Source organism: Hippichthys cyanospilos, chromosome 16 (genome assembly GCF_059441005.1).
Source record: "Hippichthys cyanospilos isolate Australia breed blue-spotted pipefish chromosome 16, RoL_Hcya_1.0, whole genome shotgun sequence".
In the NCBI taxonomy this organism is placed as follows: domain Eukaryota; kingdom Metazoa; phylum Chordata; class Actinopteri; order Syngnathiformes; family Syngnathidae; genus Hippichthys; species Hippichthys cyanospilos.
The window spans coordinates 3,149,664-3,165,583 of NC_142384.1; the positions used below are offsets into that span (position 1 = coordinate 3,149,664).

General features: G+C 38.3%; 1 protein-coding gene across 7 annotated transcripts in view; it reads right to left on the reverse strand.

Moving 5' to 3' along the window:
* rbfox1 (RNA binding fox-1 homolog 1) overlaps nt 1–15,920 on the reverse strand; it is a 275,153-nt gene that overhangs the window by 34,535 nt on the left and 224,698 nt on the right. For all 7 annotated transcript variants that reach the window (XM_088437956.1, XM_088437955.1, XM_088437954.1 and 4 more), the window contains 2 exons: nt 14,690–14,743; nt 3,968–4,103 (listed from right to left, as the gene is read on the reverse strand). In XM_088437956.1, the coding sequence (XP_088294082.1) occupies nt 3,968–4,103; nt 14,690–14,743 (190 nt within the window). The remainder of the gene's footprint in view (nt 1–3,967; nt 4,104–14,689; nt 14,744–15,920) is intronic.

Here is a 15,920-nt window from a genome sequence, read left to right on the forward strand (position 1 = left end):
CCTCGCTGTATCGCGGTTCACCTTTCAGGGGTTCACTGCTTCACGGATTTTTTACAGTGTGAATATTTTTTACAGCACATTGTGCTCTGAATCCTGATTGGCTCAGGGGCTTTACTGTTGTCTCGAAATAAAATATTGACACTGTACTGTTTTGGTTTTTCATTTGTCAATTTATTACAATTACAATTTATTACAAAAGGCAAGAGGATCCAAAAGCTCCTGTGTCCCTTCTTTAACCGCTCTGTGCGCTCCGCTCCGCACATGCTCACACGTTACCAACATGCTAGTAAGCACATTGATTGGCAGCTTGGTCGCTGGGAGCCGATCATGTGACTCGCAGGCTTGCCAAGAGCAAACGCACACATTATGTAGGCACACAGACAGCAACGGAGAAATGTGCAGCTTTGGAAATCTGACTTTTTTCTAGATTTCTTTTGTAATAAATTGAAATTTCAAGTGTATTGTTATGATATAAGAGGCTTCACTTTAATTCGATGTCCGGGCATATCCGTTTATAAAAATCTTCTTGCTCAGAAAAAGAAAGAGCTCAAACAACTACTCATAATGTGCGGGTTCAGGACGAAGAGGCATAGCTGGGACTGTGAAATATGCGAGTGACAATGTTTCCAACTTTGTATTACTATATTGAAATGATTGTTTTAAACAAATGGGGCTTTAAAACAGGTTTTGATTTTGGGTTTTATTCTATAGTTTAGTGTTGCAATGTAAAATAATAAAAAAAAAATAAAGCTGGCTACTTCGCGGATTTCACTTTGCGCGTGTTATTTTTTGAACGTAACCCCCGCGATAAATGAGGGATTAGTGTATATGTAATAATTTTAAGCCTTATAAATGACATATATAAATAAATAATAATAATAAATAATAAATAAATAAGTGACTTATTTCACATTCAAATTGATGTTATTTAAACACAGATATGCAGAGAAAATCGGTCTGGTTAAGAGTTATGCAAGTATAGTTGATGCCCCCCATATGAGGAGGAGGAAAAAAAAAATCAACTTGTGAACTGAGAAATACAATAGCTTAGTAAACACTTCCTTCATTTACATAATTTCATATTCATCTGATTATTTTATTCGTAATGTACAATTCTGGCGGCATGGTGGCAGACTGGTTAGCATGTCCGCCTCATAGTACAGAGCTTGTTGGTTTGCTTCAGGCTCTGGCCTTCCCGTCTGAAGTCTGCATGTTTTCCCCATGCTTGCGTAAAGAGACGCATTTAAAGAGATGCTCGAGCACCTCATCCACAAGCAGCTCAGATCAAAGAGCGCCGGACTCATATGGCTCAACAACGTGGCTTTTATTTTCCTTACAACTTCACAACTGAACGTGGCAACTGCAAAACAATAAACCGAACTGTATTTCTATTAATATTCGTCATCGCCCGCCAATACAATGCAAACAAGCCCCCTGCTCAACGTCATAGGACCCGACTTAGCTGTCCCGTGGCATGCCCGCTCCAACCAGAGCACACAAAGGACCTCTCCCAGCTTACACACGCATGGATGCAATGCACCCTCATGCACATCAATCAATCAAATTTTATTTATATAGCCCTAAATCACCGAAGTCTCAAAGGGCTTCACAGATGAAAAGAGGTCGTACAGAGACATCTTACATCAACCCAGCGGCAATGAGAAATTTACAACAGAGCTGTTCCCCTTTTCCTTTGAAGTCTCACACAGCTATGGTAATATTAGCAGCGGCCCGAACATTGTATTAAAGTCTAATCTGTACATGATTAAAGATTATTACAATGGAGAGTTTACTCTTGAAATACCATTTCATGATAAGAGAAATCTAGGCAAGACTTTTCCAACGGTCTGGCAAAGGTCTGCTTCTCTTTCCCTCTCTCTGCCTGGACAATGTTTTTGTGTGTGTTTGTGTGCATATGTGACTGCCCTTTTGGTGTGTCTGACATGAATGTGCCTTTGGGGCGGGAGTTGGGGCGAGAGTAGATCAAAACTCCACAGGCACGTGGCGTATAGCTCATGAAGCGCACCCCGGCGCTGTTGTTGTCAAAACAGACGCAGCGGAGGCAGAGACAAGCGGAGCGAAGTTCAACCAGACCGTTGGAAACCTCTTCCCTAGATTTCTTTTATAATAACAAAATTATTGCAAGTGTAAACTCTCCATTGTGATCATCTTTGATCAGATTAGACTTTAATTCGATGTCCGGGCGACAACTAACATGACCGCAGCTGCGCGAGATTACAAAAGAAAGGGCTTCTTTTGTCGGCAGTCAGCAATCCAGATTGCTAAAGGAGCGTCCATACGGACGATTGTTTTATTACGAGCCGTAACAACTGGATTTGCCGAATTGTCAAAGGTGATGGCAGCTGTCGTCCAATGTTCGCCTCGTCATCAATGTCGCAAATGGTGGATTCATTCACTCCGAAATGGCGGGCCACGGCCACGTAACTTTTTCCCTCGAGAAGTGTCACCTTCTCAGCAATTGTCAGTATTTTTTATGGCGTTTAGGCTCAGTACAAGCCTTCGCGGGAGCAGCACACTTGGGAGCTATTGCAAAAGTTCAATACGTAATGACATTTAAAAAAAAAAAGTCCTTGAAGTTGTGAATCTCCATAATGGAAAAAATAGCCGCCATGTGGTGAATCCGTGTGATGGAAAAAAAAACAAATCAGCAATGTGGCGAATCCGCGATAGTGGAACCGCGAATTAACGAGGGTTCACTGTATAATATACATGGGTATGTATACGTATGGATAATACAGTACTTTACGAGGGTGGTTTTCGGTCCCCATATATAACTCATGCCATATTTAAGTCATTGGTGAAATTATGTTTGAGACAAGGGGTTCCGAGTAGTTTATTGACAACTTCTCTGGGATGAGCTTGCTAGTTTGTGGATAAAAAGAGTCCATAGCAATACTGTGTGTCGTCTACTAATCTCTCATTTTCTTACAGTACAATTTGAACTTTTTTGTTGAACCTTTATTTAATGATTTTGTAATCCTTGGTTTGAATACATAATGCTGATCTTAAAACCTCATTGAATTCTGTTATTAAGAAATCATCCATATGAATTATATAATTGCTTCCAGAGCTGAATTGAGCTGTTGCTGATGCAAAGTCTCGTAAAAATACACGAACTGAGATGGACAGACTATAGAATAGACTCTATCCTAACTCCAATCGACAATCATAAACCCTCTTTAGTTGGTGCTCAGTACGTTGTTTTTTTGTTTTTTGTTTTTTGTTTTTTTTAAGGCTTTGCATCATAAAGCACATGCTGAAAATGCAGTAGGTGGGTGTCTCATCAGTGATGGGTCCCATTGGCAACGGGTTACCCATATCTGACAAAACGCATTATGTTTCAAATCTAAACAAGTCAGATTGATCAACAGAACCATCTATTCCCATGGGGAAGTATAAGCCAGTTCAACCTTCATCTTTAAATAAAATGCCAGCCAGCTTCCTTGTGCCCATTGGATTGCAGTTGTTCAGAAAAAAAAACAGCAAAAACAAACCATCAGAATGGTAGAAAATTGCATCTGACTCTCCACAACACACAACTTTCAAGAGCTTTAAGCAGCAAAGACTCTGCAAGAGTTGCCGGGACTTGGGAGATGTTTTATTTCATTTTGGTGAATGGTTGAACTTGTAAAAGAATAGTGGATGACATTCCATTTTGACATTTTACTCAATCACAACACAGTCCCAGGCCAAGTAGACAGTAATTTTCCATGACTCCATGAAAAGCAAGTCTTGGAGCATGCCCAATTGGTTAATTCAGCATGCTACGGAAGTAGGGGAAATCACTGTGAGGCAAAGCTCGCATGCAATGCTTTGCTGCATCTGAACACTGAGATTTAGGGCTTGCCGTTTGAGTGAAATGTTCAACCAAAATTACAAGTGAACTGAATCAAAACAAACAAAACAAACAATGAAAACTTGAATTAAAAATAAAAGGATTGCTCACCCTCCATAAGCTGGAATATGAGGAGGTGGTGCAGCTGCCCTAAATGCGTTGTAGACTGTCCGTCCTCGACCTCGTAGGTGGGTTCCTCTGTATGCTGCTGCTGCTGCACTGGCTGCTGGGTAGGGAAAACCTGGTACTGTAGAGAAATTCTTGGATGTTACAAAATCCAAATTAACAACAGTATTTTGACCAGCACACAATCTAATATAATTCCAAGCATTCCCAAAGACAATGTTCAGAAAATGGACATGAGGGCAAATGGTAGCATATAATTTTAAAGTAAATTAACTCATTCTCTAACCAATTCCAGTAAAAATCATTGACATCCATAGCCATCAATGGCAGTGAATAAGATAGAAACATTTCTCTCTGAAATGCAAGACTTTTGTAAAAATTTTGAAGTTGATTTTCAACCATTCATCTAGCATCGTTTTGTCTTTTGTAACAGTTGGACAGTATATTTCTCAAATTTCTAGTTTAGCACCACTTTCTGCTATCCAGTGCCACCAATTGTGACCATGAAAATCCGGATGTACAGATAAAAAAACAATTACACTAGCTGATGCGCAACTAAAGCTACATATGCATTGGATGAGACTAGAACCACGTGTGGCAGCAGAGTTCATTTACAATGAAGATCATTGTTAAAAGGGAAAAGATTTGCCATGGTTCCACAATGGACAAGTGTAGAACAAAATTTATTTCAAATGTGAGTGTCAGGCTTCCAATTGCTGAACACAGACTAAGGAATACAGAATCATCGTATTTCTCCATGTAAGAGTCAGGTTTTTTCCCCTCATTTTCAACCCTCATATTGAGGGGAGCGACTTATACCTGCATAACTCAAAACGGACCAATTTTTTTTCAACATATCTGTGTTTGAATAAGATACATTTGAATGTGAAATAAGTATCATGTCATTCACAAGGTTTAAAATGATTACAGTACATGTACTTCTAATTTGAAATAGTAACCCCTTTTGTGGGTTTGCAGTCCCAAATGCACTTTCGTCAAGCGCCGCCTTATTGCCTCTTTGTTGTCAACAACGAGGCTGCGCGCATCATTTTTTGACAGATTATGAAAAGGAAAATACGGCTTGACTTGTCTCCTTCAGCCCTTGGACGTGCGCTTGAACAAGCCGGCATGGTGGGGAAATGGGCAGGTGGGGGAATAAAACAGCTAAGGGCATTCTGATCTCGCCACAGATGTCACTTGGGCAAGGAAAGTGTCAGCATGCATTTCTGAACACCTTCATTTCAAACAAATTGGATGGGTCTGAAGATGACTACCCGTGGAAGAGTAATAAGGATGTTTGCGCAAATAAGGAACAGGAATGAGAAGATGTCCGGGGTTGAAATGGGAGGAGCTATTTGGTGTGTCAAATAGTGATGATGACTTTGAGGGCTTTTCCACAAATGGATAAACTTCAAATCGTGTTATTGCTCGCACGTGTACATTGCCTTGTCTCACCCTCTCCAAAACCACAACAGTATGTTATTCGATATACAATGAAAAAATACATCCAAATGTAGCGTAATTTTGTCATTGTAATAACAGACACCGTTTGTTTTAATTGATCAGCGATGATATGTGTAACCACGAGTCAGGGGTACACTTATACTTGTGTTTCTGTCAAAAAAAAAAAAAACAACAACAAAAAGGGGGATCCACTAATATGTGGGATTGACGTGTACACGCAGAAATAAGTTAATCATGGGTGAGCAACATTACCAGATATTGTTATCAAACTGATAGTGGGCCTAATTTCAAGGTATCGGCTTGGAGCAGTTTCACGATCATGAAATAGAAATTACAAATTTGAAAAATTTAAAGTTGTCATTGATTTAAAAAACATTCCAGGTAAATGCTATAGTGGAATAGGTATATGTTTTTTTTTCTTTTTTTTTAAGTTTTGTCTGTCAAAAAAGCTAGTGGTCCTAGTACAGGGATTTTCAGGCGTGTAGACTAACAGCAGTATGAGTAGTCAAGAGTTGAGTACTCCTACTGTTGTAAGCCTGAAACGCTTGAGAATCCCTGGACGTAATAATACTGATGACAGATGAGAAAAGGAGCCCAGTTACACACTTTCCTGGTTGCACGGATTCTACCTTCGTCATTCGAGTGTGCCATGTCAAATCTGGCTTTGCATACATTATTCTGAGCTATTTTCCTCTTATGTGTGTCAGACTGTAATAAGTCGAGCATCGCAGAAAGATGCACCATCATATTGCACTTGAAATTTGGGTGTCACTTGTTTCTTTTTATTTTCTGTCTTCCTCCTCTTCTTTTCCAACTTTATTTTACCTTTAGTTTGACACAGTAAGCCGACGTTGGCACACACCTTTATTGACATGAAGACCCAACTCTCTAGTGAGAACAATCACCCCCTGACTGGTACTTGTAATTTTAATAACCTTGAGCAGGAGTCCTCAAACGTTGTGGGTGGCCGCACAAACAGACTGAAGAAAACATACTCAATTGAGTTGATCAAAAAAGTTGTGTGAGTCAGCAATTGCAACTTTTCAGTTGTTATATTTATTCTATTTAAGTATATTAGTGCTAGTGGACTTTTTCTCATTCTATGCTCACCATCATCTGTGAGGAGATATTCTGCTTCCAATATGTTCTCAGTTGGCTTTTTTTTTGAGGGTCCGGCATTTTTTAATAGAACAAGAGCAATGCACTCACTCATACAAAAACATATTCATTGCAATAACGTAATGAAAAGTTGCGTAATAATTCTGAGCTTCTGTCACATTCTACGCCAGGCGGTCAAAATTTGTTTATGTGAAATGAGTCACAAAAAGGTTAGGAAGACACCAGTGGCGGTCCATGCATTTCACAGTGCATTTCTTCAGTGACTGGACCCCTCATGCGCACACGTAGGCACGTACACAGGCTATTTTTCAGAGCGTTTAAACATCAATAAACCCGCATCAGCAATTAAAAGTTATCATCATACGTGCCAAAACTTAAGAATAAATCATAATAATTTCAAATTATCTGTCCACGAAGTTTTATGAAGTCCACCTACAGCAGGCAAGCTTTAACCATATTGTACGCTAAATTACAAATGGCAATTTAATATAAGTGTCACGTCTGGGCATTGTGAGTTCAGTTGGGAGGAGGAAGAAACGGGACCCAAAAATGCACGAAATGTGGCTCAAAAAGGAAGTTTTAACAGGGATATGAGGCAGGACTGAACGGGAGCAAAACCAGATGGACAAAGATTCACAAGACAGGTGGATGAAATCAAACTAACGAAAACGCAGACAATAAAGGCGGACAAGAGTGGAACAAAAACATGAACAAAACCCCACAACAAAAGCCAACCAAACAAGACAATTGAATATGAATGACATAAAATGACGAAAACATATTAACTCACCCAAAACAGCTCTCCCCAAGTAATTTCAGTACAAAATCCAATCTTCTTTTTTCATGACTTGCTTGTGGAGTTTGTCTTCGCGTTTCATATCCAATAATAAATCCTTTTGTATTGGCATTGACGCCAATGCTCAAAGTCGCGTGGGTCCAATTTCCGTTTCGCTCTTCTTCAGCCATTGTGGGTTAAAAAAAAAATAAAATAAAAATAAGCGCCCGCGAGTCTGGCTTCGTTGTACGCTAACGCTAATGTTAGCTGGTTGAGCAACATGTTTTTTTTCTTTTTATTGAATAAACTTTATAACTTGATTTAACCGCTTCCACCGTTAAACACGATGAATTAGTATATCCCTGCAGTGAGCGTCCACTTACGTCACGTTCTACGTGAGGCCTCTAGATGGCGATAATATGACTCGATTTGCTAGAGCAGCTGTCTAACAAAAAATATGGGCCGGTAACACAATACGTCATTGCACAACGATTTATGGCCTTCTACTTGCTCAAGTGAATGGTGGAGCGCTTCCCGGCTAAGCAGACATGAAATCTGCTGGGAAGTCTGCCTGGCGACACGTTAGCTGAAAACTAATTGGCTAAAAACTCTACACTAAAACGGCAGCACTTTTAGGAGTGTAACAAAATGGATAGAATGACACGAAAAGGACAGAATATGAAGAATATATATATATATATATATATATATTATATATATATATATATATATATATATATATATATATATATATACTGTATATTCATTTAGTATAACTAAATTTCAAATGAAATTGACTTTAATTATAGTTATTGTAATTATCATAGTTTATTATAGTTATGATAATGTCAGGTTATATTAGGCCAGCAGAGAAGGCATTGCTGCCCCTGACAGCCCACCACTGGAAGACACATAGCCTATACCTTTTTATTGATAAACCTGTAAATGTATATTGAGTCTAACTCGAAAATGTCCGATCAATGTGAATGTTGAACTACTTTTTGCTTATATGTGGTAGTTTTTCAATTTAAATGTACTTCATCATTTTCATAGATTCAAATCACAAGTAGAGGGGATTTATATTTTTTCCCTCCATATTTTTATTGAATACAACCTACACCTAACTCTAACACACACACAAAAATAGCCATGCAAGACATGGTTCAATTTTTTTTCACAAGGACTCACACGCAAAAAGTAATCATAACAGTAGTGCAGTTGTATAGTTGTGTCCGTTGTTCCACAATAAGGTAAATGGACTTTTATAGTGCTTTTCTGGGGGTTCAGTGTCATTCTCAAGGACACTTCGACATGGTCTTGATGGTCGGGGGGTCAAACCCACAATCTCTCAGCTGGAAGACGACCACTCTACCACCAAGCCATGCCGCCCCCCAGTAATGTTCCTGGCTTGCAAAAAAAAAAAAGAAAAAAATCAGACAAACAATTACAACAATAACAGACTCACATAAAAACTGGGTCAACCCTCCACCCCTATCCCTGTCCCTGATCCCACATCCTGACCGACCGTACCTCCTATTGAAGATCTCCAAGATATGAGAGCTATGAGTGTTTCAATTTTTCTTTAACTGTCAAATAAACTAAAGGCAGTTTGCTGTTATCTTCTTCATCATTCAGAAAAAAATAATTTCACATAGTGGGCACAATGAAATGAAAAAAATATAAAATGATATATAATGAATAATATATAAAATGATATCAAACACCAAAACCCAACAATGGAAACAACTTTCGTTGTTGAAGCAGCCGATCTGAGCTGTGGTCATAGGGTGTGGTTAACTGTGTATAGTGGTTATAGATATTGGGACGCCGTGAGCCATCTGGAAGAACACTTTAAAGTCCTTCTCAATTCCAGTTTGATAAGTCCGAGATGGGCTGTCCTAGCTCTGTGGTTGAAGGCACTAAGGCAGTGCGTCTCAAAAAGTGGGGCAGGCCACTCTGATGGGGCACTCCATGATGCCAGGAGGGTAATGGATGACCTCACGGAGAAGCCTTTGTTTTTATCAAGTGAAATGTAATTGCAATAAAATAAGAATTCTTTTTTTTTCAGGCACTTTAATGTACTTATTTTTTTCTGTTCCAGACTAAGCTGGAACCAGTATAAACACTGTAAAAATCATTAAAAGGTGTTAAAAGTTGATTTATATTGCTTTATTCTTTAATTAATGTTAAAAAGAATACAGGTTTAGGATACGTATCCAATTTCTCTAGATAGTCAGCATGTCGTACGTATGTACTTTGGGATTTCTGTCACGTTCTGTCTAGGTTTTTCAGGTTTTTGGATTTAGTTTAAGTAGTTTTTGGTTCATTTCGTCTGACTATTTCGTGTTGGTTTCCCAGCGTCTGCCTTTTTCTCAGTCTCGTTAGTTTTATCTCGTCCACCTGTTGTCCGTGTGTCACCGCTCCTCACATGTTAGCCAATCCGGTTCCCCCGCCTCTTGTCCCCGTCCAGCTGTAGTGTGTTTTCTGTAATTAGTTTTCATGTATTTAAACCACCGTCCCTCTGTTGCCTTCGTCAGATTATTGCACCTCTCACCCCACTAAAATCTTCATTCGTGTTCCCTGTGCCGCTGTGTTTTTCCCCTCCTACTTGCCCCCCATTCTTCCCCGTCATCCGTATTGAGTCTCGTGAGTTATATTCCGTTCCACATTTATTTTGCTACTTTGTCCAGCTTTTGTCTACTGCTTTTCCTGCCTTGTTTTATTATTAAAAAAGCATTTTTGTTTGAGCACACCCTCTCCGTCCTCCTGCGTTTTTCAGTCCCTTTCCCTCCACTGCCTCATGTCGCCATGCGTGACAATTTCAGCATGGGGCTCTCTTTCCTAGGGGGGGCTTGGTAAAATTAAATTGAGAAGCACTGCACAAAGGTGATTAGCCCTGATGTCACTCAGGGTGTAGTTGTGTGTAGACGGTAAATAGTTATAAGGATGACCATAAAATTGCGCACACAGCGCATTCTAGAAGTAGGGTATGGCCAAGCATATTGTGGAGGACTAAAAAAAATGGTTTTTATTTTAATTAATTTTAATTTTATTTTAATATGTAGCTGAAAACAACTGGTTATAATAGTTTAGTTTGAGGATAGGTACAAAGGTTTAATGGAAATATGCCTACAAAAAATATTATCATCTCTGGTTTTGGGATTGTTGTCTTCATAAACAAATTCAATTGAGACACCCGCTATGAAGAATGTCAAATCAAAATTAAGCCTATACAGTATAGTGACTTCCAAACTGCAGGCAGCAAAATAAACCATAGTTATACAATCACTGGAAAAAATTCAACATATATGGATTAAAATGTTTTTCTAATAGCAACCCATCATCAGATTTCATCTTTAACAAACATCAATTTAATGACTTAAAATTCATAATTAGAAAACATGAAAAGGAGTAAGCAGCAGAAACTTCGATTTGGTTTATATTTAGTTTACTTCTTTGATCACTATAACTAAAATAGCATTGCCATTTGGACTTTACTACATTCATATCCATTCGATTTGCATGAGTCGCTCTGAACTATTCTTCTACTTTGCACTCGGCAGTTAAGTCATTGAATCAACGGGCAATTTATTCCGATTTCATTTTGTAGTAATGAATAACGAAGATGGCTAGGGGAAATATATCTCAGTTAAAGTATACTTTTTAAGGAGTTCATATTATGTGTAGTGGTGTTCTACTTCTGTTATTAACTTATCTGTAAAAAGCAAAGTGTAATTTGAGACCTACATGAGAAAAGGTGAAGAGGAATGATTTCCTTGCCTAATTATGCAACTCTTCAAAAGGGAGCTCTAATGAAATGCTAATAGAAACAGTGAAGCATTCATTGACCTAATGAAAAATGGAAGGTTTGGGCCAAAGGACAAGAGTTTCTCAAAGAGACTCAAGGAAAAGAGTAAGACTGGTAATTGTACCTCTTCATCTTTTGTCACCTTGATTTTAAAGACCTTGTGTTCTGGAAACCATGATAGTCATGCTGATACCCCCACATTATATGACGACATCTTTTGGAATAAAATGTGATTATTCGTTAAAAACAATATACATAATATATTGGACATTTTCTAATAATATGATCAACACAAGTAAAAAATCACACACACAGAATTTCCTTTTCCAAATAGATTAATTTAATTATATGAATACTTGAATAAGTAGAAGTTGTGTGTATATATATATATATATATATATATATATATATATATATATATATATATATATATATATATATATATATGACGTCTTATTTATTTCTACCTAAATTAATATGCCTCATAAAACTTTCAATATGACACAAGGGGTTGAGCATCCACACATGTACATTACATCATCCTTAAGCTAGGTGAATAATTTAGCATTTAATTTCCAGAGCATTTAAATACATTTTTCTTAGTATTTTTGATTTTTAATGAAGTTACCATTGTTTTAATGCTTAATAAACAGCGTTGAGCAAGATACTTCAAAACTGCAATGCATTATTTATGACTTAATACTGTAATTTCAGGATAATCATGTAGTTACAATCCAATATTACTGTATTAGAAATGTAATGCATTACACTCCTGTTGTATTACTATTATATTACTCTCACCAACAAAACTGGAAATATGGGTTTGCCATTTAAATGTACTGTACCGCATTACGCTCATTGGAAGGTTGGTTTAAGCCTAGAGACACTTCAAGTCATTTAATCTGTATTGTATTGTATTGTAAATCTTTAAAGACAAAATACTAGATGTTTTTCTACTTTAATCCCTTCATTACTCAGCTTCACAGCATAGTGATGCATTGTTTATGCTTTAGGCAACAAGTTAGTTGGTGCATTCCACAATTTCAATGTTAATATTCAAATTCAAGTTCAGTCGGCTAGGTTAGGGACAGACATTTCAAAAATAGATTGTGGGGGTGGGGGTAGGGCTAACGTTCTTGTGTTTAACACGCTACTTAACGTGAGTTTTTGTATGCCTCATCAACACTTGTCACCATCTCCAATTGTCCTTGGGCAAGATACTGTAAAAAAATGCTATGAAAGTGTCCTTGACAAGTCTTGTTGCTTGGGTATGAATTGATCTTAAGTACCCATCTATCTCTCCATTTTCTATAGCCACTTATCCTCACAAGAATCTCAAACTTGCTGGTGCCTATCACAGCTGGCATTGGGCAGTAGGCGGGGGACACCCTGAACTGGTTGCCAGCCAATTGCAGGGCACACAGAGACGAACGAATTCACACACTCAATCACACCTAAGGACAATTTTGTATGTCCAACTCACCTGCCATGCACGTTTTTGGTGTATGGGAGGAAGCTGGAGTGCCCGGAGGGAACCCACGCGGGCTTGGGGTGAACATGCAAACTCCACACAGGAAGGCCAGGTGGATTCAAACTCGGGTCCCTTTAACTGTGAGGCGGACGTGCTATTCACTGTGCCACCATTTTGTCACATTAAGTACCCAGTAAGTTTGTGGCAAAACAAAAACGCTGAAAAACATTATAACAATTACAGCTTGGTCAAGCCCTCTGATTTTTTTTTCCCAAAACAAAAGTCACCTCATCATGTGACTCGCCCAATTCTTGAATAAAACCTCATCTGTGATCAATAATTGATCACTCAAATAGTGGGTGTGTATAAAACGAACCCAAGCACACCAGACCTTCACTTTAACTGCAGCTTGACCTTTGACAACATTCCTTAGATTCACTCTGAGATCAAAGTGTTCACAATCAAGTGGCTGAAGTCAAGTTCCACTTCCGAAGTGGTTGACACCTTAAATGTGTCTCAGCATCAAAAATTCTAAAAATGATTAAGAGTGGGCAAAAAGTGGGATTTCTCAGAAGAATCTTCAGTTAAATTACATAACATCCATTAAAGTGGAGCCTGCATAGATATGAGAGTGACACGGAAAACAGTTCATTTTGGTGGTGTAAAAATTATGGTTTGGAGTTATATCCAGTATAGGGAGTAAGTAGAGTAACAAAGAGATTTGCAAAGTTGAAAGGAATATCCATAGCTTATGTTATAGCGTACGTCTTACATTCCTACTTTTTTCCAATCGTTAAACGTGTCATATTTTGCAGCAGGTGGGTGCTCATCGCATGCATCCGTCTTTACATAAAAGTTTTCCAAGTCAAAGTAGATCAAGGTGATCCAGGGAAGGCCAGCCTTGTCACCCGACATGAACATGAGTATGCCTAGGTTTGAATTAAACAGAAATCAATGAACACAAAACCAAATTCTTGATGAATTCTGGGTGGCATGAAGGACTGCTCTCTTTGTGATCCCTGATGGCCGTTGCCCAACCATTCCACTGACCATTGTGACCATGTCAAAGAGTCCTTGAGCAAGACATGGAACCACCATTTGCTTCTGATTCAGTGTCCTCAGTAGGTAAATGAGTAATCAGTGTAAAGCACTTTGAGTAGAAAAGTGCCAATAAATAGCATGAATCACTGCCATATCGAATGGATGCAGTCCTCCAAGTTCATGGACGTCATGATGGATATCCAATAAGGCTCTCAAAGCTTTTAGCTTAAGCATGAATCATTTATAAAACCAACAGACTAATTAATAGTCATGTTATTGGCTCTTATTTGTATAAATTTGATAAGGGAAAAAAACATTTTCCAGGGACACAGTATATATCCACACAGTGGGTAATTTGATTTGGACTAACAACTTAAAATGACTGCAATTGTTGTCCATGTTCATCTTAACAAATGATAACACTCTCTCTCATTGGTATTTTGGATGTTTCAAAAGTGAGACATAGTCAATCAATGCAAAGCCATTTTGTGATTAAAAAAAAGTAGAGCGTGATTATTATAAGGACACCCACTGGGAAATAGAAAATATTGATTTCAATCAATCAATCAAATTTTATTTGTATAGCCCTAAATCAGCGAAGTCTCAAAGGGCTTCACAGATCAAAAGAGGTCATGTGGAGAATTCTTTTGAAACAAGAAGTCATACAGAGACATCTTTTCGGTGTAAGGTACACAACCCATATTTAAAATGTATTTCATACATTGTAACCTTTTGTCTTGTGGAACAATGTGCAATCTTATTTCCTTTTCTGTCGTCCATTTTCAGTCAGAGATCTGTATTCATATTTTCTTAGGTTGACTTATTTCATAGTCCAGGTATTTTTCACTCTAATGCCCAACATTCATGAGGGAGTGGGAGGAAAATGTTGGAATGACAAAGACGTATGGTGGCACGGGTAGCAGAGGTTGAAGATACTGGAAAACAAAGTTTATGGAGAGGTTGGGAGAAAGTAAAGGAAGGCGACAATAAAAGGGAAGGAGACAAATTCAGAAAGGCGTTTACCCCTACCTGCATAGAATTCTGGGCTGTAGACAGCGCTGACCACTGGATTCAACTTCCAGCCTGAAAAGAAGACAGATAATGAAAAAGAGCCAATGTTTTCATGTTAGCAATTGAAATGCTCAGTACTACATTGCACTTCACTATCAATATTCCTTAAATAGTTTTCATAATTTTTTTCAGTTTTCATACTCCTGTATGCAAGTCAGTTCGGTACTTTTTCGAGCACACTTTATTTATTTTAAAAATGACTTTGATCTCAATTTAACTTTCACACCATGTCACATGATATCATCATGACTACATCATGACTACATCGCAAAGACAGTGCCTCTCAACTGGCCAGACCAGCACAGTGGTCCTCACGTCTGATGCCAGAGGGCAGCCATCTTACTGTGACTGAGAACTTAGGCTGAACATACTGTTATCAGTCAACTGCTGCTTTCCTCCTTATCAGACAGTGAAAGACTTAAACATTTTAAAATTAATTCAAAAGTAGAAACTTTAAAAGCTTAAATATATATAATATTTTGACCCTCCTGTCAAAAATCTGACAGGTGAGTCACGCTTCCATGAAACATCAGCTGACAAAAAAGAAGCGTCACGAACCATCATGTGACACTCTGAAGAAGGCTAAAGATAACGTAAAGATAGGATAATTTTAAACTATAGACAGAATGAATGTTGTTCAAATACCATTGTCAGTGTATGATTTATGTCAGGATGTCTGTATAGAGTATTGAGAGAAACTAGCATTACTTACTCTAAACTGGTTTTATCACCGGATGCCTTTCTAAATTGCAAGAAATTGCTAATCAACATTCCACTGACATTCCAGTGGCAATTAGGGGGATGGGTTCTTTGGATTTAGTTCGTGGACCGGTTGTTGTGTTTTTTGGACTCCTTTAGAAGCAACTATTGGTTTAAAGATAGGTGATTAGGAAAAGGTGAGAGATTGTGCTTTCAGCCTTATGTTGAACAGAGGTTGCCAGGACAAAGAATGTTCAGCGTGTGGCGCAGGAGGTCCGCGAGGCATCTTGCACCCTAAAACAGTTGGGTCAAAAAACACCAATTCGACCTAACATTCGGGGTTCACAAAACAACCCCAAAAATTTGAGCCTGAGACCATCACAGTGGCTCAGATCAGCCCTTGCATAAAGTACAGTGGTACCTCTACTTACAAATGCATCTTGTTACAAAAAACAACAGCTTACGAAATGCCTCGGTGGAAAAATAGTGT